Genomic DNA, 26,714 nt, shown 5'->3' with positions numbered 1-26,714 from the left:
GTCTCTGCTAGTTTGTTTAAAGGGGTTAACGTAGTTAGAAGCTTCGTCTAAGAAATAGGAGGGGCAAAATCGTAAAGTTTAAAAACTGAGAGCAAAATCACCATTAGACTTCACAATAAGGGTAATATCACCAATCTATCTTACTAAAACCATTCCAAGTTATTGATGCAAACCGCAAGCAATAGAAAACCGCGCGGAAGCCACGACGGTCGAGAGATACCAATACAGACTGAAACTGCAGAAGCCTGGACAGGCAATTCTACTTCTCTTCTTCCCCCTCGAACAACTTGTAGCCATCAGAGGAACTCAAATTCGGGTTCATCGGAGCCGATTTCGATATCCCGCTCATCTTGTTCCTCCCATCATCCACGTTGATGAACTCCAGACCGTATACCATGTCTCCATGCTTCCCAACCAGCCAGCGAAGCAGCCTGTCCTCCTTGTTCAGATAGTGGAGTTCTTGCGTGAAAGTAGGTGGAACCTCATGGTCATTTGCATAAGCTAAGCTGGCCCTGTAAATGGGACAACAATCTTTAAGACATTACACATGAGCAGGTTCACATAAAACGAATCTGTGCTCCACAAAAGAAATAAATCTACGTAGTTATCACTTTTCGCCATCCAGGTAATGTTCAAAAAAACTTGGCAATGGTTTAATAAGCTTGATCATTAGCAGGTAATGACTGAAAGCATTCATTGCGCTCATATCAGCTGTTTAGCCATTCTACATTATCTGCTCTGCTGTTCAGCAAATCCTCAGCAGCTAAAGTCTGAGCAGTGTCTAAAGTTCACCCCTGAGGCCTCGTTTGGTTCTTCAGGATTCCATCAAGGAATCGTTCCACTCAGAAAAATCTATACAAATTGACTAAGCAATACTAGCTGGATTTGTTCCAGGCAACGGTTCCTTCGTGCAGCTATATATTTATAACTAGAAACTCAACGCGGCTTTGCCGCGTCCTGCTATAATGTTAGCCAGTGGTACCATGTAAAATACTAATATGTTCTTATGCAACAAGTAGAATTTAAAATGGGGAGCAAATTGTATTCACTGCAAGTCTGATTTTCAGGAACACAAATCCCAAATGGAAAACCCCATGCTTAATGGCCCTTCATGCCTCATCTTGCATTCATGTTTAATGTGATAGAGATAAAGTAATGTAATGTAAGTGTGTCAAACTATATGAAAATAGAAGGTTGGAACTTAGAATCATGCATAGAATTGGATGACTGAATATATCACTGACTGTCAAACATAGAAGCAGCCCTAGCTTGTTTTTTTTTTTGATCGCCCTAACTTGTAGGTGTTAGTAGGGAAATAGAATTACCTTGATCATCGCATAGAGCTTCGCATCCAAGTGAACTGAGTCCTGGTTGTAGCATACAACCACGTCGACTTTAATGTCCAAGTTGAGAAACAATGCCAATAGCACAAATATTATTGGAGAGGTGTGCCACTTCTGCAAAGAAAGAAATCAGATCAAGCTAAAACAGCACTATTTGAATGGAAAATGAAATGTGCTGCAGGCCTGAATCAATTTGAACAGCACCATCTCTATGATGGACTTTTCTTGTCTGAAAAATGAATGTCATGTTGGTAGGGCATTGGCTTGCCGCTTGCCTCCAGTTCAGGTCGTTCTAGGTGTGAAGAAAGGGCAGGATCAGTTCATTTTATCTACGAACAGAGGTCGGTGAATTTCATCCATTAGAAAATGACAGTCCACTCTCTTTGCTTAAGTTGCTCCTATAGCCTGTGGACTGTGGCATATAATCTGCTACGATCCTTTAGGTGATGCAGTTAAATCATTTGCACTCACCCAAACTGAATATTTCAGAACACTTCACTGATAACTGATGATCAAGATATCTGATAATTTGGCATAGCAAGCGAGCATCTCCATCTGTAATCGTCAACAGGAGAACAACTCACCTTCTATATCTGAGTGGAGCTTATTCGTATCCCAAATTCCCAAGTGAACCGGTGCCCAGCTTGTAGGGAACAGACTTGGGATATACAGTAGTGTACCTATGCAGCAAATCCAGAAGCTCAAACTGCGCCCTGAAAGCTCTAGTCCAATCCAGCAGATACCAGCTAATTTAACGTTGTTGAACCGGTGCCCAGCTTGGGGTCTGCTGGATGGAAGCTGCCGCATGGTTGGCTTGCTGGAGCTGGGCAGACCGCCCGAAGGTGGGCGGTGCCGCTGCCGCGGCGGGGGCGCGGGGGCACAGAGTGCTCTTTGTCACGGCCTCACCTTCTGAGAACCACTGGCTGTAGCATATCGAGCCATCGAGGCGTGCGACTGTGCAGGAAGGGAAATCGGCGAGGTTTCGCGGATGGAGCAGCGCCTGGCGGCGACGGCTGCCAACGGATCGCGAAGCGTCGAGAAGAGGGCCGAGAGCCTACCCGCGCCTATGTCCTTAACCGTTGATGCGAAATCCCACGGCCTGGCTTTGTAGGCGACGTGGCCCAATCCCTGGCCCGCGCTTGAACTCACGTTTTGGTTTTTAAAGATAGTCCATCCCCGGCACGGCTCTCGGCCCTCCATGTCCCTCCCTGGCAACCCTGCCCGCCTCTGCTCCTTCCACGGCTCCGGCGCGGCACGGCCATGGCTCCGGCGCAGCTCCACCCCTCTCTTTGGCGAGACTCCTCCCATGTATTCAATGCACCAAGAAATTTATGTACCTCATACATGCTCTTTGGAAGAATGTGACCTTCCGGAAGCAGAGTGCCAATAACTATCAACATAACATCAAAAGCATCTTGACTCAGGGTAAACTGAAACTTCACGGCCATCAAGCGCGCAATGGCATCCAGTTGTGAAACCTTGGTATGCCCATGAAGAGATTCCTGTGCTGCAGCCAACATGTTATAGTACGCCTTCGCGATTGGCTCTGACTCCTCCCTACATTCTCCCTCGAAGTGTGCTTCATGAAAGTTATCTAACATATCTCCTACCCCCGCATCAACATCATGATCTTCAATGTATTGCCTAACGACCTTGTCTCTTATACGATTGGCTTCACCATGGTAGATCCACCGGGTATAGTCTCTCGTAAATCCATAATTGCAAAAATGTTGTGTCATATCTTCCAGTGTCTGTCGACGCGTGTTTCCACATTTGGTGCAGGGACACCAAGTGCATGAGCCTCCTTTAATCTTTGAAAATGCTCGATCCAAGAAAGACTCGGTCTTCTGAATCCATTCCAAGGTCAAGTCCCCCCTTGTTTCCAACCGGAGTACATCCACGCTAAGTCATCCATACTCTATCATATCAACGAGTAATATAATATAAAAGATAATTTTTGCATCTACACGATGTCTAAACTTTCTACTAAGTTAAGATAGGTCCTAATCCCACCCGAATATGCGTAGCTGGAGTCGATTTCCATACTCTACTCCGATCTGGGACAGAATTTCGGCAGCATTTCCCCGCTGTTCTCCAAATACACATCCCAGAAGGGAGATTGTGTATCCGAAGAACAACAGAGAAATGATGCTGATACTCTGTCTCGAATGGGAGTAGACCATGGAAACTAACCCCATCTACGCATCCTCGGGCTGTCCAAAAAATGTGGACAATTCAAAATAGATAGAGTCGAACATATGCAAAGTTCTGCATATTTCCATTCGTATCTATTTCGAACGGGAGATGCCTAACTAGGTTACATGATATATGAACATGCGGTACGAAAAGCGGAGTCTTGTATGCCTCACCTTGCTATACGTCCTGCAAACTGAGGTGGGGTGGCACAAGTGGTCCGGTGGCGGAGGCCGGCGACGAGAACTAGGTGGCGGTGCTCGGTCCTGCAAAAAAAGAATAACATGTGTGAAATTATAATCAATGATTTGTTACTATTGGTCATCTCAACAAAAAGTATTGAACTAGTGTTTTGCCTCAAATATGTTTCGTTTCATTTGATTTTGAACTTGCAGCGGGAGAAATCATCTTAACAAAAAAGGGTTCATGATAGACATGGAACCATGTGACACATCCAGCCCAACCATCATATCATCACAAACGAGAGTTGCTTTGGGCATGGATGTGTCACATGGTTTGATGACAATCATGACAAACATATAACTACACGACACAATGAATACAACCACAAGCTCAAGATCATCATATGTTACCCAGAACAAATCTAGGTATCAATTTATATCATCACGGGCAACTAGGTAATGTAATGTACTACGAACATGAGAAGGAGCGAAAGTCTTTTTCACATGCTTACCTAGGGCTTGACGACGGGCGAGGTAGGGACGCACAATGAACGACTCGAGGATGGTGCAATAGCCTCTCCTACAAAAAAATAACATGTGTCAATTATATTGATTTAATGCATTTTGTCATGACAAAAATTAGTTGAGCAAGTTCCACTAAGCAAGTTCACCTAGGGCTCGATGGTGAGCGTGGCGAGCGTGGCCGCATGGTGAGCTCGGGTGGCAGCGGCGAGCGTGGCTGCGTGGCGAGCGTGCCGAGCACGCCGGCGTGGAGGCGTGGTGAGCGCAGGCAGGAATGTCAAGCGTGAGCGTCAGTGGCGAGGGAGGCGAGCGCGGAGGCGTGGCTCGCGCAGTGGAGGCCGGTGGAGGGTGTCCGGCGCGCGGGACGGGGCGGGCATGGCCGGCACCGTCAGTGTGGCGAGCCCGGTGGCGTGGGTGTGGCGCGCCGGTGGCTCGCGCAGTGGAAGCCGGTGGAGGGTGTTTGGCGTGCGGGACGGGGCGGGGGTGGCCGGTGCCGTCGGCCTGCCGAGGCTGCCTGCCTGGCGGACGCGTCGACTGGGGCCGGCCGGGAGAGGCGCGGAGGCGGGATGGAGGGCCCCGTCGCGCGGGTCAGGCAGAGGCGTGGCGCGCCGGGACGCCGGCGTGGAGGACGCGGCGACCGGGGCTGACCGGGACTGGCGTGGAGGCGGGGTGTCGGGGAGGGCGCGGCAGGCGGGAGGCGGTGGCAAGCTAAGGGGCGGCGCCAGCGGTGGGTGAGAGGGGTGGCGATGGGGAGGGCGCGGCGAGCAGGAGGCGGTGGCATGGGGCGGCGCCGGCGGCTGGTGAGCGGGGTGGCGGCGGGGAGGGCGCAGCGGGCCGGGTGAGCAGCTAGCAGCGCAGCAGGGTCGAAACGGGTGAGCGGGATGGCGGTGGTGTCGGAACGGGTGGCCAAAAACGGCTAAGTGGGGGTTGCCCCTTTTGCCGTGTGCCACACGATCCGACCCACGACAAAGGGAGGGCCTTTGCCGTGTGCCCCGATCCGGCCCACGGCAAAGGACCCAGGCAACGACGCGGCCAGGCTGGAGCGGGTGGCGGCCCAACACGGTGGCGGGCGGTTGGGCGGCGGGCAGCGGCGGGTGAGCGGGTGCGGCCCGGCACGGCATCGGGTGGGGGCGCGCGGCCGGGCCCGCAGCGCGGCACCGGTTTGTGGTGTGCCTTCGGCACACGGCAAAGGGCCTGTTTGCCGTGTGCCTTGGGCTGTGCACACGGCAAACATTTTTTCAATAGTTCATTTCAAATTTTGAAACATTTTCTTTTCTATTTTTCTTTTCAGTCGCTTTGGTATTCTATTTAATATTTTAAACTTTATCACATTTTCTCATTACATTGCTAAAGTGATTGAACAATTCATGTTTTATTTAGATATTATTATTATTATTTCATGTGTTTCAAACAAATATTTAATTGCAAAAAAATTATAAATATACCACTTATCCAAAAATTAACCAAAATTTGGCATTAAAGAACCTAAGTTGTTTTTTGCAAACATAAAATTTTTTAAAGTCAACCACGAATTCGTTCGTAATGTTTTGTCCAAATTTAATCGATTCCTTCTCAACTCTACGGATCTTCTCTGGAAATATTTCGATTTGTAACAAGCGTAAACTTTTGCAAAACGTTCCCAAAATTTTTCCACCATCTCCATGCATGAAATCATGATACCATGACAAATTTCATAATTTTCGGAATTTGTTTGCTTTTAACGGAATTTTAAAATGATTCGTTCAAACAATTCTGAGCATGGTTCGTGAGCAAGATCTTCGAAATCTACTTCTGATTCAGGCTTACGTCATCACATTGCACTCCATAACATGAAGATCATTTTTCTATCCATTATACTCCACTATTCAAAACACTTCCAATTCAACCCCCAAAATTCAATTAATGAAATTAAATGACTAAATATAGCAAAAATAACGAGAAATATACCAAATTTTAACAAGGAGTAAATACACTATATATGTATAGCAGAAAAAATTTGGGAATGCAAAATCTACTTTTTTGCATATATTTGCTGTGTGCCAAATGTTTGCCATCTGTAATAACCTAGGCATACGGCAAACAAGGCTTCTTTGTCGTGTGCTTTCTTCTGCAGCACACGGCAAATGGGCACTTTTGCCATGTGTTGGGTGTTTGCCGTGTATTTTTTGTCCTGACACACGGTAAAAAAAATATTTGTCTTGTGCCAAATGTTTGCCGTGTGCTCTTTCTGTTGGCACACGGCAAAGAGAAGGTTTGCCGTGTGCCCGAGTTTTGGTACACGGTAAAGTTTTTTGCACACGGCATATTGGAGGTTTCCGGTAGTGGTTTAGTCTTGATCGTTTTGTACGAACGGTATGAAACCGTGAAATCGGCCGCAACTGTGGCGTTGGCCGTGATGACACGGAGAAGGAGCACGTCGTTGGTATAGTAGCTTCGTCGCCGGGTTTACGGCCCGGCACCTAAATAAAACTAATTAAAAGCCACAGGATCCATCTGGGCGTGATTTATCTAATCTGCCGTCAAGCTAGTCCGGAGGCTGATCAATCCCGCACGCTTGCCACACTTCAACGTCATGGAATTTGAGACGTTCGGGTTGATTAATTACGTTGCGCTGTTTGTTTTATTACTTACAGATATAATATATGGATCCAACCGTTTCAAATTACTGGTTGTTTGATTTTTTTTACCCCAATTTTGACCACTTATTTTATTCAAAAATTTATACAAAATATCACTTGTTTTATTCTGATTTGCTTTATCAATACGAGCTCTTCAAGAATAATTTAAATTTGACTATGTATAATTGTTTTGAATAAGATGAGTGATCAAATTTAAAGTTAAAAAAATTAAATGACCTATAATTTGGAACGGATGACATACAACAAGGGACCATGCATGTGCCGATCGACTATCTAGCTAGGGAGGTGGGGAAGAAATTAAAACAGCTGACGAGTTGACCAAGCCATGGACGGAGGGAGGGAGACCAAAGGCCATTTGGAAGCACGCAACGCGGCGGAGTCGTTTCACACGTGCCCACACGCAGGCTACAAATACAAGCCGACACTGCACTAGCTCTGTAGTGGCCGATCGAGTAACTGGTGAGCAAGATACTGTAGGAGCAACTGTGCTCTTGCGGTGAGCGTCCTTCACTTCTTCCAGGAAATGCGATCGAGCTGCCGATCGAATCATTGGCTGGGCTGCAAGTTAGTTGCGACTGCTGATTGGATTGATGATCGCCACGGCGACGAAATCTTTGATCTTTGCCGTAGGCCCACATAGCAATTACTAGTGCTAGGGCCACAACGTAATTAACGGCAGGGCCTAACCAATGCAAGCAACCTCTACGATTATTATTATTGCAACAAAACATTTGCTTCATTCAACCAAGAAAGAGACTTGTTAATAATTGCATAAACAAAACACGGCGGGGAGAGAAGGAACACAAGCCCCAAGCACATCACTACTCGTTGATTGATCCAGGGCGAGAGGATTACTTAATTCTCTCGAGAATTACTTAATTCTAGATCGAGGAAGACATGCGGCGTTCGTTCAGACGCGCATCTGACGAGCTAGCTAGCTGGCTAAACGCTTTTAACTAACTCATTATCGAGAAGGCAGTAGGTGGCGATGCAGCAAAATTAAAGAGGGGATGAGATGCACATGTGGGCGTGCATGCCTGCACTGGATCTGGATGTTTACGTCGTCGTGACGCGCGTGTGCGCGGCCGGATATACTAATAGGCGCTCAAACATGCATACCAATAGTGCCAAATCCCAACTCATCAACTATCTTCTAGTATACATACACATACACGTCGTCATGTGTCTTTGTGTGGAGAAAAGAGGATCACAATGTGATGACTCTTTCCCATATTGATTAAAAGCAAGAAGAGACAAACCTTAGAGATTGTCCATTGGGTGTGTTTTGTACTGCATATATTTTTGCCTTTTCCATTTACTAGCAAATATATGTCCGCGTGTTGCTACGGTCAAAGATCCCCCCTATGGATCGTGGCTGATTTTTTATATCGGTTTTCTTCAACACAAATTTTGTTATGTTTTCACATTGTCATTATATTCAAGTCCATTTAGGTTACATTGTACTTGTGTCCGTTTAGTTACAGTATAGTGTTATATAGTGCTGCTGTTGTTCAATTCTCAATATATTTGCTTCGGGTCCACTTTAAGTGACACATGTTGGACCAAACCAAAATTTCTTACAAGGAAAATGGATGTGTGCAATTTGCAGAGGCGAGAGATGCCACCACTTTATATAAAAAGAATATCTAGCGTATTTTATTGAGTATCGGTGGTAATAGTTCTTTTCCAATTAATCCTACTAACGGTCCATATAATATAATTTGTCATATTCCAACAATTGTTTCATGAAAAAACAATTTATAGATCCATTACGCATATGAAGCGAGAAGACAATACAGCTCCAGCTAATGGCCGGACCGAATTTTGGACTATGTTTGCCGTTTATAATATATAATGGTTTTACTAATTAATGTCTCGGTCCAGTGGCGTAGCTGACCAAAAATTTTAGGTGGGGCAGACTCGCGCTCGCGCAACACCGACACCTACTGACCGTTCATCCGTGGCATTGCCGCCCTCGCAACTCCAAGTCCCCGCCCCAGCCAGCAGCAGCGTCCACGCCACCACCGCCCTCTTGTTTTTCCGCCTCCCGCTCCGCTGCACTCGCTCCCCTCCCTCCATCCGGCACAGGGCAGAGCAGCTGAGACAGCGATGGCTGCTACCGTCGCCGCCATGACTAGGGGAGGAAAATCAAGGCGGATTGTGACCTACTGACCTGCGGGGCAGCGAGCTAGCTAGCCAGCATGGTGAAATGATTTGGTGACGCCCAGCGGAGGAACAGTCTGCAGATCTTTCGGGGAGCTCCACCTCAGTCTGGGTCAGATCTTTCCAAATTTTAACCTGTAAGAGAGCCAAACTATATAAGTTCTTCTATTGTGAGTATATGGCAAAAACGTGCCCAAAGCAAAAAAAAAATTCTTAGTTAAGTTGTAGAAGAAAAGATTGGTAGTTTCTACTCAACTATTTTATAACAACCCAAAAGAAAAGAAAGAAAGAGGAGGCCTGATGGTCAATGTCTAAAAGGTCAGTTGAACTTTGGCCAGCATGTGGACAATATCAGGGGAACATTCTCAGCTGTGTCCTTAGCCCCTATGTGTCATTCTCATCCGTGTCCTTGAATTCATATAGATGTGACAAAAGAAATAGGTGAGAGTTCAAATTGTCATAGCCAAAGCCCAAAGGAAAGGGGGGACGCCATCCTTTTAACCAACAATCGTATTCGATGTCCATTTCACCAAATAGATTGCCAAACCTCTGGAGTCCCAAAGATGGTATTGGTCCACACGGCACTGTGAGGCTGCTTGTCGCTTCCAGCTGCAAACAATTAGCTGCAGCAAGAATGAAAACGTTATTGGCACTTTCTAGTAGTGATGGATAGCACCTGCCATTTTTAAAGATCCGTAATTTATTTAGTAAAATCTTAGCAGGAGATCATTAATGATAATTTATAAGTGACATCTAGAGAGGTACTACTTCCTTCCAGCATATTTTGAAACAAAAAATATTCAAAATTATATATTTGAGTACTGATTCCTCTTACATTGCATTGCCATTCGTGACGAATATGAGTACAGTTTTTGTAATTTTTCTACACAAAATACATACATAATTTAACAAATTGTTGGCTAAAATATGCACAGTTTGACTTTGTTCCAAAAACAAAATACGCTATGGATGGATGAAACTCTAGTTTCTTTCGAGGCCCTGTTTACTAGGCCGAAATCCCGGCCTATTCGTGTGGATTAATGGGCTGCTAGTTTGAACTGAAATCCTGGCCCATCCACCACAATTCCACAGGGTTCCGGAGTTTCGATCGGACCAGCGCTGCCACTTCGCAAACTGCAGCTCGCATCTCTCTCTCGCCCCCCCCCCCCCCCTGGCGGCGCCGGCGGCCGAGCCACCGGCGACGCTGAGCATCTACAAGGCGGCGCGGAGCATCAAGAGGCGGGCGAGCACGCTGTACAACGCGCTGCGGAGCGTGGCGGAGGACTCGGCCTTCGTGGCGGAGGTCGCCGCGCTGTGGCCGGCGCTGCCGCTGGTCGCCAACCTCCGCTGCGGCCTCTGGTACGCGCCGCCCCTTGCCTTCGCCGCCACCTGCTACTTCAAGTCCACCGACGACCACGCCGGGAACTGGTCCTTCTCGACCGCACGCCTCAACCTCCACCTCGCTCTACTCGCCGGTACGCTTCCTCTCTCGTCTTGTTCTTCGCGTATCAATTTATCACGGCGCCGGCGGGCGTCTAAATTCCTATGTTTAGGTCAGTTTGTTGGTTCTTGCTACCCTCTGTTGGGAAATATTGGTATGGTTTCACAAATCGATGTGCCAGTCGGGGAACTTTTCCCTTTTTGTTGATTGAAATAGGAAATTAGGGGACATTTTCAAATTCACTATGATAAAGTATGGTGAATTTAAAACTGAAATTAGGGGACGCTTTCAAATTCACTATGATAAATTCATTTGAAATATGGTAAATTACATATCAACCTAGGATTCGACGGTTTAGCATATCTACCGGGCATTTTCAGGAATCTGAACCAGAATTTAGGGTTTAACAATGTAATACCTTTTCCTGTCCAAGAAAGAGGAGAAAGTTTGCTTCGTTTGTTTCGCCATGCTAAAATCTTGCAAGCTTGGGTGGTGAACTGAAGTAAAATTTCCATCTGTAAGATATTCAAATAGACAAATATTGAACTGAGATTCTGACGACCATATAGAATTTGTTGTCGATGGTGAATATGATAACTAGAGAATGCAGAAGACCTGAACTTCTGAGGGGTAGCTTGAATTTACCCCCTTTTTTTTCTCCCTTTGAGCAAGGAACCCAGGTGGGTGCATAATAGTTGATTCAACAAGGAGAGGGAAACGATTCCCTGATAGTATGTCAAAGACCATACCTATTGGTGCTGTGTCCTGAACCGAGCAATCGAGAGGCATCGGCTGCGAGCTATCCGCAAGGGTGGTGAAGTGAATTGTGAACTGGTTGGTGTATTGCTTGTTATTTATACACTCCTATAGTTCATTGCAGTGAACAACATGTCAGTTGAAGTCTGTCTTGTTTGTTATCCTTATTAGGGTAAACTTAACTTCAGGAGGAAATGGTCACTCTAGAAGATTTGATATACAAGGAATGGTAGCTCACTAATTCAGCATGGGATTTACATTATTAATAGTAAAGAACTAAAGACCAATACCATTGTTTGAGCTAAAAATCATAGTATATTTCTAGTAGTTCCATGCTTGAATTTTTCTGATTACTGTGCCACATTGCCTATTTTCTCGTCCAGCTCACTTATTAGGTATTGTTTGTCTGAAATAAGAATGATATGATCTGTATGTTTACATATTCTAACAAGGTTTTCACCCCTTTTTTCTGTTAGTCATCTGCTATGGTGAATGGAGACACCAAAAAATAGCTCTTCTTCATCTAACTGGGATAGCTCAGTACATCTTCCTGTATGGGTTCTAGGCACTGAGAAAAATGCTATAGAGGGGCGCATTGAGGAATGGACAGATCAATTTGAATCATGTGGTGCAGACATTCATTCACTTGCAATAAATTTGCAAAAGCCACTACGTCCTCTATGGATATCACAAAGGACACGCATGTGGTTAAATGAAGTGCCAGAGATTGACTCATGGGATTTCACTCCTATCATACTAATTTCTGCATCGGCATCGGATGCAGTTGCTACGCAAAGGATGTCTTCAGAATTCAGCTGGCAATATATCCCTGGAGCAGGAGATGATGAAGAGAGTTGGGCACGTGGTTTAACTCCTACCTTATTCTGGAAACATTCATATGACCTTGATGCTGGACCATATCATTGTAATCAGTTAGTTGCAGATATAGTTGAAAAGGATAGGGTGTATTGTGCACAGAGAGGTGAACATTCTCCTCAAATTACAACTAAGCCTCTGAAGGGCTATGATGATCTCAAACGTAATGATGATCGTACAAGCACTATGTGGCCTATGAACTCAGACCCCTGTACCAGTACAACAGATGCACAATGTTCCAATAATGCTCCACTTCTCTTCTGGATTGGAACATCAAACCTTGCAATATCATCTACTCTCCAAGGTATAATGATTAATTGGACTCTTGCAAGTTTTCTTATGGCATTTTTGTTGTCAAATATTTGTCTTGTACCGTGCTGCTAATATAGACGATCATATTTTTATGTGCAATTCTTTGTAATTGTGTGGCATGCAGTTACTCAGAATCATTCTGTATTTCAGTTAGTTATGTGGAAAACTAAGCGAAGTACTTTTGCATAGTTGCACTTAGAATCCTTGATATTTTATTCCTCACACTCTTTCTGATAGTTATTTCGTTATGCACTTGTTTAATTGCAGATGCCTTGCTTGATGTGGACTGCATACTGAATTGTGACAGTACTTCAAAGTTACCGTCTAATTCATCAGAAAATTCTTACCTTGAGCTATCTATTGTGGTAATCACACCATTCTATAAATTACATATGTTTTTCCTCTATATAAGAATATCTAAGATTTGTTTGTTTCATGCTGGTAATGATGATAGGGCTCAAAGGATGACCGGTTTTCATTGATGAAAAACCTTTCAAAGGCAGTTGACTTTGGTAAGAGGAATTTGCTCGCTGGAAGAAAAATACTTGTATGCTGTCAAAATGGTAAGTTAACAAAGTCCATGCCATATGCTTTCTTGCATTTCTTTCTGCAGTTAGTTGAGCTAATTTGATGTTTTGATCCCTTCAGGAGAAGGTATAAGTATTTGTGTTTCCTTGGCAATAATGACAATGTTGTTCGATGATAATGGTAAGTGTAATCACGAGTTCAAAGATTACAGCACACAGCAGATATGATTTGCTTCTTTTGCACAGGGATTTCAGTCTCTTGTTAATTTGCATTCATGCATGAAATTATTAATTCCTGCGCATGCAATTTAGTATGTCAAGCATGGTTACATCATGAATTAATAATTGTTTCTTGCAAGGATGCTTTGAGTGTGGCAATTCTTTCATGAAAAGAGACATCACAAAGTTGGAGATGAGGAAGAGGCTGGTATTCATTTGCAAATTTGCAGTAAATGCACGGCCATCTAGAGGAAACTTGAAGCAGGTCTATGGTTTCCTCAGCAATGAAAAGGAACGTCTGTCACGTTTGATGTAGTCTAGCTTTGTCTTGTTGTCTTAAGCTGCTGTTTTCATCCCTTGCAATATGCATCAGATGAGGTATTAGTTACTATTCATTGCCTGCATGAATGGAGTATCTATTGGTTTGAACTTCAGAGTTGGTCTTTCACGCCATTTTATGGGATGTGGCTATACTGGGAAACAATAATTCCCAAGGGATTGCTAAACCTCGGACAAACTATGACAAATGATCTCATACTGGGATTAGTATTTGGGGCTGAGGTTTATTAGTACAAGTTTGGTTCAAATCAATGGCAGATACATGCTGACAGGCTTATAGCTTAGCTAGCTTGATGATTAGAGCATTGAGATTTGGAGACAAGATTGCAGAGATTAATTTGCGGCAGAATTGGAACATCAAACTAGTGTCATTAAGGGAGCAATAGTCGTTCATAGTAAATTGCACTGCTGCCCTTATTGTAAACTTGTAACAGTAAATGCTGTTTTTGGGACTATAGGCCTTGGTGCCTAAGAATAATATAGAGCATAAAGACACGTCCATTGAGCATTTTTACAGAACGAGACATGTTTTGGTTGGTAGTCGCTATCTAATTTGATGCGAGTAAATAGCCAGGTCTATTACCGTCCTTTCTAATAGTCGGAAGGATGAAACTATGGTCATACATGCATTAGGTACATTAAATTTGTGGACTACTGAATCTGGGAGGATCTAATTGGCTTACAAGATAAGATGCAACTAAATGGACAATCATTTGTTTAAGAGAACTCCAATCAACATAACTTGTTCACTAACACCATGGATGAATAACATTACAGGCACAAGAATATTTACATTGTTTTCCATGTACACTTACGTGGTAGAACAAGAGTAAGAAATCAGGCATTGGCTGGCATGAAAATCGCTTGGGAGAGTAGAACTCTAGAAGAGATGAATTCCGGCTTGGCATCACCGATCTAGCAGATAGGAGCTGGAAGAGAACAATGGACTTACATTGATTTAGCAAACAATGTTTGCTTGAGATTGAGTTATCAGAGCTCTTTTTGTGAATGATGTTCTTGTTAGCTAGACAGGTTGTAAGGTTGCGTTTCACGAAGTGTCAACTTCAACTACTCCCGGTGCAACTGCTAACGCACTGAGGAACTGCAAGTGACATTCCATGGCGGGACAAATCTCTTCAATTGATCCTGGTACGACTTTGAAATATGATAAGTTTAGGGGCCTTCGACATTCCACTTAAGATCACTTTTATGCAGCTATTGCTTCAGAATTGGGGGGCTTGACCTCTGATTTTTTTTAGAAGATGACATGCAACAGACAGGATCCATGCAAATAAGTTCAGAATTGGAGCACCAGATTCCCAAAACAAACAAATCAAAATGAAGATAGCAGAAGAACCATGACAATCAAGTATATATGCTAGTGTCTGACAATATTCCTCAAAACTGACCACAAAGTACTACGAGAGCCTCAACATTCATAATTCTGGCAAAATCCTTTCTAGGTCTAATTAAACATTCAGCATTGCCAAAAAGGACACCGTCCTCAACAAGCCAGAGGCAGGTAAGATGAAGATGGCAAGGCAATTATCTCTTTCCTTACTTCTTCTTGGCATCTCCAGCCTTTGTCTGCAAAATTTGAGCACCAAATATAATTGGTTAGATAATACAAGTAGACATGAACATAGCTATTGCCAACTTGTACTTTACCTTCTTCACACCACGGATCTTCTTTGCCCTGTTCTTCCGTTCCTTCATCTGCTTGCGTGACTTCTCTACCTTGGTTGCAAGGCCATTCTGTAAGGAAAAAAAGGTTATCGGAAACTGCAAACATGTCCTCGACACAGAAGTCCAGAGTTTTACAACAGCAAACAACGAATGGATCCTTCTGAAGGTTCTATTCTAGTCAGTTTGGCAATAAAATGCTCTGTTGGGGTCTTTATTAACATACACAAAATCCATTTGTCAAATGAAAATAGTCTCAGTAAATCTATCATCATCTCTTTGCTAACTTGTTATTATAATAGCTTGTGAGCATTTTTTCCCATAGTAAAAAAATAAAAACCTGATTTTGTAGGTAGATGCAGTCATTTGAGCATGCTAGATCATGAGCATAAAGAAAATGACATTTATGAGATGCCAAACCAAACAATGCAGGTGTACTTAGGTGTTAGATTATAGTATAACCACAAATCCAAAAAATTTGTTCAGTAAAAAACTAGGTACATTACCAAGGAGAACATAAATCTCAGTCTGAATGAAAAGAGAAATATAACATGCACACTAACACCACATTGCAATACTAAAATCCACTAGAAGCTTCTCAATTCTTCTGCATTGGGTGACTTGGATTACAGAAGAATTGGGTGACTTGGACTATATGAATCTGCATTGATGCACCTTATAACCATTTTAAGGTCAAAACATTGTTCATAGAGGCATATGGATTACAATTGAGCAAATAGAAACACATTCACCAAACTACTAAAAATTCGGTATCATGGATAGCAATTTTATCACCCAGACTAACTTTGGTTAAGATCATTTATTTTGCCATGTCACACAACAAACCTTGGGGCAAAACACTTGTGGAGAATGGATCAACTAAATCATTAAGGAAACGCCAAAAAAAAATCGCATAGCAGGGCAATATCAGTGAATACTAGCTACAGCTATAATACCAAAGTCTCATTTCCATAAATAACATTGCAACCGGGCGAACACGATCTTGGCATAAACGTGTACCATCTAACACTAAAAAGGGGCATCTGGAATTCACAGAAATGCCACATGCGGATCAATCACATACATATTCAAACACCACGATACATAAGAAACGAATTCTGCGCGCAACTAGATTGTACTACGGCATCCCAAAGCAAAGCAAAGCAATGCAATGCAGCGAGCCAGAGAGGCGAGCAATAACACGTACCCTGATGAGGCGGTACTTGGGCTCGAACTTCTTGGCGGCCTCGAGGTTGTCGTAGATGAGGCCGAAGCCGGTGGACTTGCCGCCTCCGAAGTGGGTGCGGAACTTGAAGACGAAGATGCAGTTGGGGTCCCTGACCTCGTACACCTTCGCCAGCCGCTCCTTGAGCTCCGCCTGCCACAAAACCTCAAACCCTCAAGATCCAGGGTGGGGGCGAGGAACGAGGAGGTGTAGAGGGAGGAGGGCTCGAGGAGATCCCTGACCTTGGAGACGTTGGCGCGGCCGGGGTGGATAACCTCGAGCACGAACTGCTTGCGGGAGAGGAGGCGGTTGGTCATGAACTTGCGCGTGCGGAGGGTCACCGCCGCGGCGGCCTTCGAGTCTGCCATGGCTGCGGTCGCCCGGCTGCGGGCTGCGGGGGTGGCAGTGGCGGCGGCGCAGGAGGGCGGAGGGAGGCGGCGCTGGAAGAGATGGGTGTTTGCGTGGAGAGGGTTATATGTAGTGGAGCCCTAGGTCCATTTTGTTTCGCTTTGAGGGCCGCGAACGGGACTAAGAGGCGGCCCAGTTTTGGGCGTTCGGCCCGAGTTCGTTTCTGTCGGATTTGAACACAATGAAATTATGCCACGTAGTAGTATGTGCTAAAAAGACAGGCGAAGAGTGAAGACCAAGCCAAATCAGGTCAATTTGCAACATTAACGTCAACTCCAAAAGCAGCTTCTAGGTTGAATCCAGAAGAAGCTCTGCCAAAATAGTTTTTCTAAGAAAAGTAATTCTATAATGATCTGTGAATTAATTCTCTAAAACGAACTAAGTAGGTGAGAGGTGGAAAAAACTAGCTTCTCCAGATTCACTTCTCACACTAGATACGATGTTAATAACGGTATCTGGAGAATACTCTTGTACTCATGCCCTCAATCAATATCAGTTGGAGGAGAAAATCAGAACAACAATGACGACACAAAATCACCAATCACGAGCTATACAACCATACTAGTAGCCGTTCAAAAAGTTGAGTGAAGAGACAAAACAAAAACACTCGAGGAATTGTTAGAAATTCCGTAACCGTAAAGGCAGAACTGAGAATGAGAAAAAAACAAATTCAAAATCCACCAGCAAAACAAGGGGCCAATGTTGCAGCACGTGGGGCGACTATCATCCATTTAGCTGCTCGCGGCCCAGCATGTTCCGGACCGGTTTCGGCTTTTGGGTTTGGCAAAAGTCTATTTTACCTCCTCTAACTATCACCAAAGTTTGGTTTTCCTCCTACAACTATAAAACCGGGTATTTCACCTCCCTCAACTTTTCAAACCGTGCATTTTACCTCCCTCGAGCGGTTTTGAAGGCTGTTGCTACAGTAACCATAGTTTTGTCTTTAACTTTTTTTAAAAAAATTCAGTTGAATCTTTGAAAAATCATAGTAAATCACAAAAAATCATAAAATAGAAAATTCAATTTTGTTAGACTCCACACGAGTAGATATATGCAGTGAATATATTATATGGTATACTTTAGTATAATTTTTTTACTGTAACTTTAGATATATACTTTCCTATAATTAATTTATAGCTACAGTTTTCGTCGTCCCATTATGGTGAAATTTTTATGGTGAGCTAATCATTATATGATTGAGCTGTAGTAAAAATTTTATGATTATTAGATCATGTTTGACTGATCTATAGATTTATCTAGACGAATCTATATAAACTAGATAAATCTATAGAAAAATCTAGACGAATCTATAGATAAATCTATAACTCAGTCAAACATGATCTAATAATCATAAAATTTTTACTATAGCTCAATCATATAATGATTAGCCCACCATAAAAATTTCACCATAATGGGACGACGAAAACTGTAGCTATAAATTAATTACAGAAAAGTATATATCTAAAGTTACAGTAAAAAAATTATACTAAAGTATACCATATAATATATTCACTGCATATATCTACTCGTGTGCAGTCCAACAAAATTGGATTTTCTATTTTATGATTTTTTTGTGATTTACTATGATTTTCAAAGATTCAACTGAAATTTTTTTAAAAAAGTAAAAAGACAAAACTATGGTTACTGTAGCAAACAGCCTTCAAAACCGCTCGAGGGAGGTAAAATACACGGTTTGAAAAGTTGAGGGAGGTGAAATACCCGATTTTATAGTTGTAGGAGGAAAACCAAACTTTGGTGATAGTTGGAGGAGGTAAAATAGACTTTTGCCTTTGGGTTTTGGGTCGAGCATGGTCGCAAATAAACTTTCCTGCTGAATAACTGAACTGGGCATGGCCAAAATTTGGTGTGGCATGTTGGGGCCTGCATCCAAACACGCCTTAAACTTTCCCGCCGCCGGGGCCCAAGAAGCACTTCGACCGTTTTCTGTGGTGGGAACGCGGAACAAGGAATCAGCAAACCTGTGCCATCTATTATCTTATTATTTGGCCAACAAATGAAGCCTCTACATTCGCTCTCGAGGTCTAGAAATTCCTATATTAATAGGAGAAAATAAGAGAGATTAAAATTATCCACCACTGCCATTATGATAAAAATCAACCCAAAATACCCCTATGTCTGACTAAATATAGCCCACTATACCATTACAAGGAAATTAATTGGATGTTTAAAATAACTAGCGTTGCCTAAGTTAGGAGATTCTTAATAATTACGTTGTAGCATCACGATTTTTATTTCATTTTGTTCTGTAGGCATAAATATTGATACAAGAAATCTGGACAAGCTTAAAAAAATATATTTGCAAACCATGGCACCACGCTGGAAAAGGTAGAAAAGTTGTAGCCTCGCTCACAATAATTGTAATCTCATAGTAGTGAGGAATATTATTTTTAGCACACAATCAAAATATGGGCGGACAAAATTATATATGTGTTCTATTTACTAAAATTTCAGTAAAAAGTCATGGAGAAACTAATAAATTGTGCTGAAAAAACTAGAGACAACCTTATGTCAATCACTTTTATCTAACTGTCTTATCAAATCAGTTGAAGCGTATTTGAATTGATTAAATGAGTACCCGAGACTACGAGAGGAACAAATTAGGTGCAATAAATCCATATTCCATTGGAAACGATAGGGAGAGATGAGAAAAAATAAGAAAAAAGGAAACAAATAATGAGAAAAGGGAAAGGGCATAAGCCAGCATGGATTAGAGGGTGGACGACATGGAGGAGTGTAGTGTAGAGTGTGGAAGAACTATTATTGGATTAGAGGAAAGAACGAAGAAATGGATAGGTGGGGGTGAATAGGATTTGCACGCTTTGTTGATTCTACGAATTAAGATGGGAATGCGAGAGCAAGCCTCTCCCTTTTATCTCCCCGTTGAGCAACCAAGATAACAACAAATAAGAATTGGCAAGTGAGTAATAGAAAGATGCCAAGAAGCCGCCACAAATTATTGACTTAGAATAAATAAATAAAAAATAACACTACCACATTAAATGTAACACATAAATCTAAAAAATGCTCAAAAAAGTTTCTTATGTAAAAAATAATACTACCTCCAAATGAATAATCTTTTTGCCAATAACCCGACCCTCAAAACACAACTTTGAGTACTATTAAAAAATTACACTTTAATAAAACTAAATATTTTTAATCAACATTTACAACAAGCTTAGAAATATCTCAAAATGGTATCTAATTCAAACATAGAAGGAGTATAAAAATAAAATCAAATTATTGATCCTCAAAATTACTTTAACACGTCTTGATTTTCATTAAAAAATTGCTTTATGAAAGCCAATGGCCTTCAGCTGGCTGGTCCAGCCACCAGCCGCTACAGTCCCTCTCACATAATACTATTCAAACCAGTGGCTACAGTACCTGCCACCAGCCAGCCAAATAGGTTATAAAAAGGTGTAACCTTAAATATACTTACATCTACCAGCACAAATAATAAATATAAACAATTAAATAATTAAAAATATAACATTATAGATGGTAACATCTAGCCGTGCAAATGCACGGGTAGCCTTCCTAGTTTGGTTGAAAACGCAGGAAATTTTGTTATGGAAAGGTCAAAGCTTCAGGGAGTGGTATCAAAAAAGAAAAGTTTCAGAGACTAGACTGTCTCTGATCAAGCTTCACCTGGGAAGATTAAACCTAAGGTCATTATTAGCAGGATCAAATGTTGTACGCATGCCAAAAAAAAAATGAAAAACAGCAGATTTGCTAGTCTCAATATATAAAGCCGCTTCATCAGAACCTTCAGATTTCCCATGGAAAGTATCACTTTGACTATAACAAACTTCGTGCATTATTCCAGGCGCAAGCGTCAGGCACTGATCATCATCTCCCCCGCTTGCATTGCGTAACCCTGGAGAGACGACTCTCTCAACTGTCAACTCCCAATCAAGTGCCCGGCTCGCTCGTAATGAGCTATGGCCGTAGTGGTCTCTTCACAGTCCAACAAGACCCTTCAATTTTTTAGTTCAAATTTGTATAAGATTAGAGTCCGGCTTTTTTGGAGTTCGGCCCTTTGATTTTCTAGTTCAAAATGTTGGGTCCTTTACCACCCCTACTCCTACGCCATCAACGGGCTGAGCTCTGGACTCTGGTGGGAGATTAAGCTAATTATTATTTATTAACCGCCCTCGTGTCGTTGTCAACGGCAGGGATGAGGATGGTACGAGAGGAAATTAACAACAGCTCGACGACACGGCACCGTCGTCCTCGATCCACGAACCGTACGTCGTCGCCGGGGCTGCTGCTAAATTTTCTCCAGGTCCGGCGGCGCAGGAGCAGTTCATTGGGCGGGCGCGCAACGTATTTCCACAGTGGTAGGAACCGGGTTTGATTTTCGAAGATCCTCGTCGCCGTCGCCGTCGTCGTCGCCGTCGCCGGTCGTCACGTGATCGCGTCTCGCTGGCTCGAGCGCGGCCGCCGCCGCCACCAACCCCCCGGCCGCGCGCGCTTGGTGTTGGTCGCCGGCATCATCCACGCGCTGGCCGCTGGGCCAGTACGTGTGCGGACGACGACGTGGCTGACGCCGTCGTCGTGCATGCCAAGTGATCACTACCCGAGGGTGTCCTCCGCCATTCATTCGTCCCGGGCGTGGGGATTTCCTCCGCCCCGTAGCCATTTTCAAAATTTTGATGTCGCTACGTACGCTCCAAGAGAGCTGGTCCAAGCTAGGTCTCTTTCCCGTTGCGACCTGCGAATGCGAAGCGAGAAATGCTATGAATAATCTAGCTAGCTTCTTCTCTACTAGTAGATCGATCCTGTACGACCACGCTCGTTTATCCCATTAATTTTCATTCTCAGGACAGTCAAGTACGTGTCACCGTACCAACTGTTGTAGGTTTGGATGATAATATAAGTAGTATATTAATTGCTTGTTACTCCCTCCGTTCCAAATTATAAGACATTCCAACAATTTTGGAGAGTCAAAGATTTTTATATTTGACCAAATTTATATAATAGAATAATAATATGTATTATATAAACTAAGTATCATTAGATTTTTTTATTAGTTATATTTTCATAGTACATCAATTTGATATAATAAATCTTTATATTACTCTCCATAATCTTGATCAATGAGATTGCTTTGACTCTTCAAGATTCTTAGAATGTATTATAGTTTGGAACGGAGGGAGTATTATTTTGTCGTGTAAGTTTTGCGTCATGGTTATAAACTTATAATTAGTAATGCCTGACCCGATCAATAGATTGGTTGTCATCTGTGTTTCAAATAGCAGTAATTGTAACGCTGAGGTAAAGATTATATATGTTAAAGCTGCAGTTGCTATTAATCTGACTATTATCTGACTTGGTGTAGTACAGAAAGTAATTTGCATGTATGCATGTTGCAAAGTCATCCCGGCCGTGAAATCGATCGCCTCTCTCTTCCCTCACCGCCTCAACTTGTTTTCCATGCTTATTAATTCCTAGGCACAAGAGAGTCCCGGCCCAGATCTCATCACTTTTAGAATGGTTCAATGCATGACGAAGAGGAGCCCTGGCTAGTTACACTGTTAATGATACGACTTGGTGTTGATGCTATTCAAAAAGAAGCCAACTTAAAAAAGACTGATGTATCTGCCAAAGGCAAGTTGGAAGAGGTTGATCTGCTGGTAGAGGGAGCTGAATCTAAGGGGGTAGAGGGGTCTCACGTGAAAGATACTAAGGCATCCTCCCAAAATAGGGGAGGAAAGAGAAAAAATGGTAAACCATGAGAATCCTTTTCTGGAACATTAGGGGGTTGGGGGTGCTGGAAGAAGGAAACAATTGGTAGAGCTGTGTCAGCAGTACAAATTCGATTTTATTTGCTTATAAAAAACAATAAAGGATTCCTACACCAGAACAGAGTTGGACAGGTTTAGTAGAGGTGACGACTTCTTCTGGGATTGGATCCCCCAAGGGGTCACTCAGGAGGGATGCTGATAGGAGCGTTTTCTGGAAGTGTCTTGATAATGAATTCAGACCAAGGAGTTTTCTTCCACAGCTTGGTGGTGAAGAGTTTGGCCGATGATTTTATTTGGGAACTGATAAATGTCTATGGCCCCGTACAAAGTGACAGGAAAGCAGACTTCTTGGCAGAACTTAAGGCCAAGATACAGAGCTCAAATAATCCACTGATAGTAGGGGTGATTTTAACATGGTTAGAAGAGTGACTGACAAATCTTCTGGTCATGTAGATGTTAGATACATGGATGCCTTCAATGAGATGATTGATGTTACAGAGCTGAGAGAATTACAAAAAAGTGGTAGTAGATACATCTGGTCAAATAAGAGAATTATGCCGGTGCAAAGTGTATTGGATAGAGTATTTGTGAATAATACTTGGGAAAATAAGTTCTGCCTTGTCACTGTTTATGCCCCCACCAGAATCGACTCAGACCATAACCTTTTGGTTGTGGACACTAGAGAGAGACAGGTGACCACCCCCAAGTACTTCAGATATGACCCAAGTTGGTCTGCTCAGGAAGGTTTCAAACAGTGGGTACTTGACAGATGGCCTATAAGATTCAAACACAACTGCCTGGACCATTGGCATATCGTCTCAGGAAAACTAAGAAGGGCAATAAAAGGCTGGGGGCTAAATAATGTGAGTGCCCTTAAAAGGCAAAAACAAAATATACTACTGGAAATTCAGAGCCTGGATAGAGACACAGAATTAAGAGATCTGAGCAGTGTGGAGTGGAGGCATAGATTCGCCCTAGAGGAAAAGTAGTTAAATTATATGAGGTTGAGGAAATCTATTGGCAGAAGAGAGGTGGCGAGAAATGGATCTTACAAGGGGACTCGAACTCCAGTTTCTTCCATAAATGTGCCAATGGTAGAAAGCGAAAGAAAGCCATTTTCTCTCTTGAAGATAGGGATAAAGTACTTACTGAGAAAGAGGAGCTGAAAAAACATATAACTGATTACTATAAAAATTTCTTTGGAAGAGAGGAAGAAATAAACATGCACTTGGATGAGAATTTCTGGGAGCAATCATAACGAATGTCGGGAGAGGGAAACGCTGATTTAACCAAGCCTTTTACTCTGGAGGAATTGGATGCAATTGTTAAAGATATGAAAAACTTCACCGCTCCGGGGCCTGATGGATTCTCAATCGAATTTTTTAAGGAGTTTTGGCCAAAAGTGAGGGAGGATATTAATGAAATGCTAGATGATTTACATGCAGGCATTTTGGACCTTTGGAGACTGAATTATGAAATTATTATCTTACTCCCCAAATTAAGAGAGGCCAACAACATAAAGCAATATCGGCCTATCTGCCTGCTGAATGTGATTTATAAAATAATAACCAAAGTGCTAACCCTGAGATTGACAAGATGGGCTGGTAAAGTAATTAGCAAGAAACAGACAGCCTTTCTTCCTGGGCGATCCATATTAGATGGAGTGGTTATCCTACAGGAAGTGTTACATGAGTTGAGGGGCAAGAAGGAAGAAGGGATAATTCTGAAACTGGATTTCGAAAAAGCATATGACAAAGTCAGCTGGTCTTTTCTAGAGGAAGTGATGATCAGGAAAGGCTTTGATAGTAAGTGGATTGGCTGGACTATGCAAGCAGTCAGGGGAGGAAGAGTGGCAGTTGATATTAATGGAGAGAGGGGGGACTTTTTTTGAAGCTTTAAGGGCCTGAGGCAGGGCGACCCCCTATCCCCCTTGCTTTTCAATCTAGTGGCGGATGCATTATCATCAATGCTTTCAGCTGCAGCGTCGGCCGGGGACATTGAAGGTCTAGTACCCCATCTAGTCAAGGGAGGGCTTACACACCTACAGTATGCGGACGATATGATAATATTTTTGAAGAACTCGAATCAGAATATTGCAAATCTAAAAATTATCCTGTTATGCTATGAAATGATGTCTGGATTGAAGATTAATTACAACAAAAGTGAGGTTTTTGTCATGGGTGTGGAAGAAGAGGAGAAAGAAAGAATTGCTACCTGTTTTTTGTGCAAAGTTGGTCAGCTCCCGATCACTTACTTGGGCATGCTGGTGAGCGATTGTAAACTGTCCAAAGCACAGTTGAGTTATCTATCAGATAAAGTGGGTCAAAGACTGCGCACCTGAAAATGTGGCAATCTTTCATTTGGTGGGAAGAGTGTGCTGATTAACTCCTGTCTGTCTAGCATTCCAATGTACACCATGGCAGTGTACAAACTTTATGAGGGGAATTACCAAGCAATTGACTCTATAAGAGCCAGATTTTTTTGGCAGGGGCTGGGGGAAAAAAGAAAATACCACATGGTGAAGTGGGAGGCGATGCAGCGGCCCAAGGACTATGGAGGACTAGGTTTTATATATGTGAGGATTATGAACACTTATCTATTAGCAAAATGGATAGACAGGCTGGAGAGAGGTGACAATACTATTTGCGGGGAGTTGTTGAGGAAGAAATATATGGGGGAAAAGAGTATTTATCAAGTTCATAGAAGAGGGGGTTCTCAATTTTGGAGGGGCCTGGTTGAGGCAAAACAGTGGTTTGAGTGGGGCAGGAAGATGAAAATCAAGAGTGGCGCTCGGACTAGATTCTGGAAAGACGTGTGGATTGGGGAAACTACTCTCAAAACCCAATTTCCAAGATTGTACCAATGTTGTGCTGACCCCGAAATTTCGGTGGAACATGCTCTTACAAGTACTGGGGGGCAGCTAACCTTTCGGAGAATGCTTGGTCCCCGAGAGATGGAAGAATGGAGACTTCTGCTGGAACAACTAAGCAATGTTCAGTTGGAAGAGGGGCGGGATGAACTGACATGGTGTTTTGAGAAAAGTGGACAATACTCAACAAAATCACTGTATCGGTTTATGGCGAATGGAGGGGTGTCTGACCCTCTCTTGTCGAGTATTTGGAAGTGCAGAGTGCCCTTAAAAATCCAGATTTTCATGTGGATGACGTTTAGAGAAAGCATTCACTCAAAGGTGCAGCTAAAAAAGAGGAATTGGGCAGGGCAGGAGGAGTGCAAGCTCTGTGGTAGAGAGGAATCCACCGACCATCTACTTTTCCAATGCCCTGTTGCCTGTTTTCTGTGGGTTTTTATTAAAGAATCGCTAGGCTGGCCCTTGTACCCTTCTAGGTGTGAGGACCTGTGTGTTTTTCTCAAGAGTTGTAAAAGCCGCAAAACTACTCTCTTTATTTGTGCAGGAGCGATGTGGGTGCTGTGGAAAACTAGGAATGACCATGTCTTCGACAACAAGATTGTGCCGAACCATACAGTGGTGATCCACAAGATGGTGTCGATGCTCAGGCAATGGAGCCCGATGGTGAAGCAGAAAGAGAAACGGCAAGTTGATGAAGCCATAGCCAAGATGCTGGAGGCCTTATCCAAGGCGGAGTAACTGTGTATATGTCTCCTTTTGCACTAGGCTGCTCTAGACTCTTGTGTTGAGGGGTAGAAGAGTGTCTCAGGTTGCCAACTAGTTGATCTAGTTTGGCTTCTCTTTTCTTCTGCGCGCTTTCTGGGTACGCTGGTAACCCCAGCAAAATGTTCGGCTAAAACCGTTAACATTCGCTCCGTTAAGCTTTCAATAAAGCTGGGCTATGTGCCTTTGGTCAAAAAAATGATATGACTCGGTGTAGTGCATGATGTTAACCTTCAGGGTCTTCCAAAAGGTAAAATTGCCCTTGACCTGATCATATATGCCGAGCTCACAATGCATAACAATTCGAGCAGACCTTTCTGCCACTAGGACTTGTTTGGCTAGCTTCGTTATAGGCCTCGTATCTACCGTACCTTTCCTACTTTTCTTCATGCAGGTGTCGGTAAAGTACCTTCCATCCTTAACAATATAATCTTAGCGTAATAAGAAAATTATATCCCGGTAACTACCTCTAGATGTTAGGTAAGCG

At 43.1% G+C, this 26,714-nt stretch overlaps 1 protein-coding gene, 1 long non-coding RNA gene and 1 pseudogene across 3 annotated transcripts; 1 reads left to right on the top strand and 2 right to left on the bottom strand.

The window, feature by feature from the left end:
• Positions 1-77: 77 nt before the first annotated feature.
• On the bottom strand, positions 78-1,921 carry LOC120704831. The gene is made up of 3 exons (XR_005687695.1): positions 1,548-1,921; positions 1,326-1,457; positions 78-512 (listed from the first exon to the last, which is right to left on the bottom strand). It is a non-coding gene; the product is annotated as an uncharacterized LOC120704831 (long non-coding RNA).
• Positions 1,922-4,615: 2,694 nt separating this feature from the next.
• Positions 4,616-14,036, top strand: LOC120702156 (annotated as a pseudogene). Its single transcript, XR_005686302.1, has 8 exons — positions 4,616-4,971; positions 10,135-10,517; positions 11,155-11,317; positions 11,738-12,419; positions 12,695-12,792; positions 12,882-12,990; positions 13,076-13,135; positions 13,314-14,036. The product of XR_005686302.1 is annotated as a tRNA A64-2'-O-ribosylphosphate transferase-like (transcript).
• A 792-nt stretch (positions 14,037-14,828) lies between these two features.
• On the bottom strand, positions 14,829-16,901 carry LOC120704830 (40S ribosomal protein S24-1-like). Its single transcript, XM_039989364.1, has 4 exons — positions 16,663-16,901; positions 16,403-16,573; positions 15,181-15,267; positions 14,829-15,099 (listed from the first exon to the last, which is right to left on the bottom strand). The coding sequence occupies exons 1-4, from the start codon at positions 16,786-16,788 to the stop codon at positions 15,070-15,072; spliced, it is 414 nt and encodes a 137-aa protein (XP_039845298.1). The 5' UTR covers positions 16,789-16,901; the 3' UTR covers positions 14,829-15,069.
• Between the last annotated feature and the right edge of the window lie 9,813 nt (positions 16,902-26,714).

The sequence above is a fragment of the Panicum virgatum genome, chromosome 4K, assembly GCF_016808335.1.
Source record: "Panicum virgatum strain AP13 chromosome 4K, P.virgatum_v5, whole genome shotgun sequence".
Classification (NCBI taxonomy): Eukaryota; Viridiplantae; Streptophyta; class Magnoliopsida; order Poales; family Poaceae; genus Panicum; species Panicum virgatum.
This window is presented reverse-complemented; position numbering and strand designations above follow the sequence as displayed.

Bases quoted from the DNA above. Each gene is read 5' to 3' on its own strand.
- LOC120704830 (XM_039989364.1), bottom strand. From the start codon at position 16,788: ATGGCAGACTCGAAGGCCGCCGCGGCGGTGACCCTCCGCACGCGCAAG. The intron at 16,574-16,662 runs GTCAGGGATCTC...GTTTTGTGGCAG, and splicing joins GCCGCGCCAACGTCTCCAAG to GCGGAGCTCAAGGAGCGGCT. The intron at 15,100-15,180 runs GTAAAGTACAAG...CAAATTTTGCAG, and splicing joins AGATCCGTGGTGTGAAGAAG to ACAAAGGCTGGAGATGCCAA.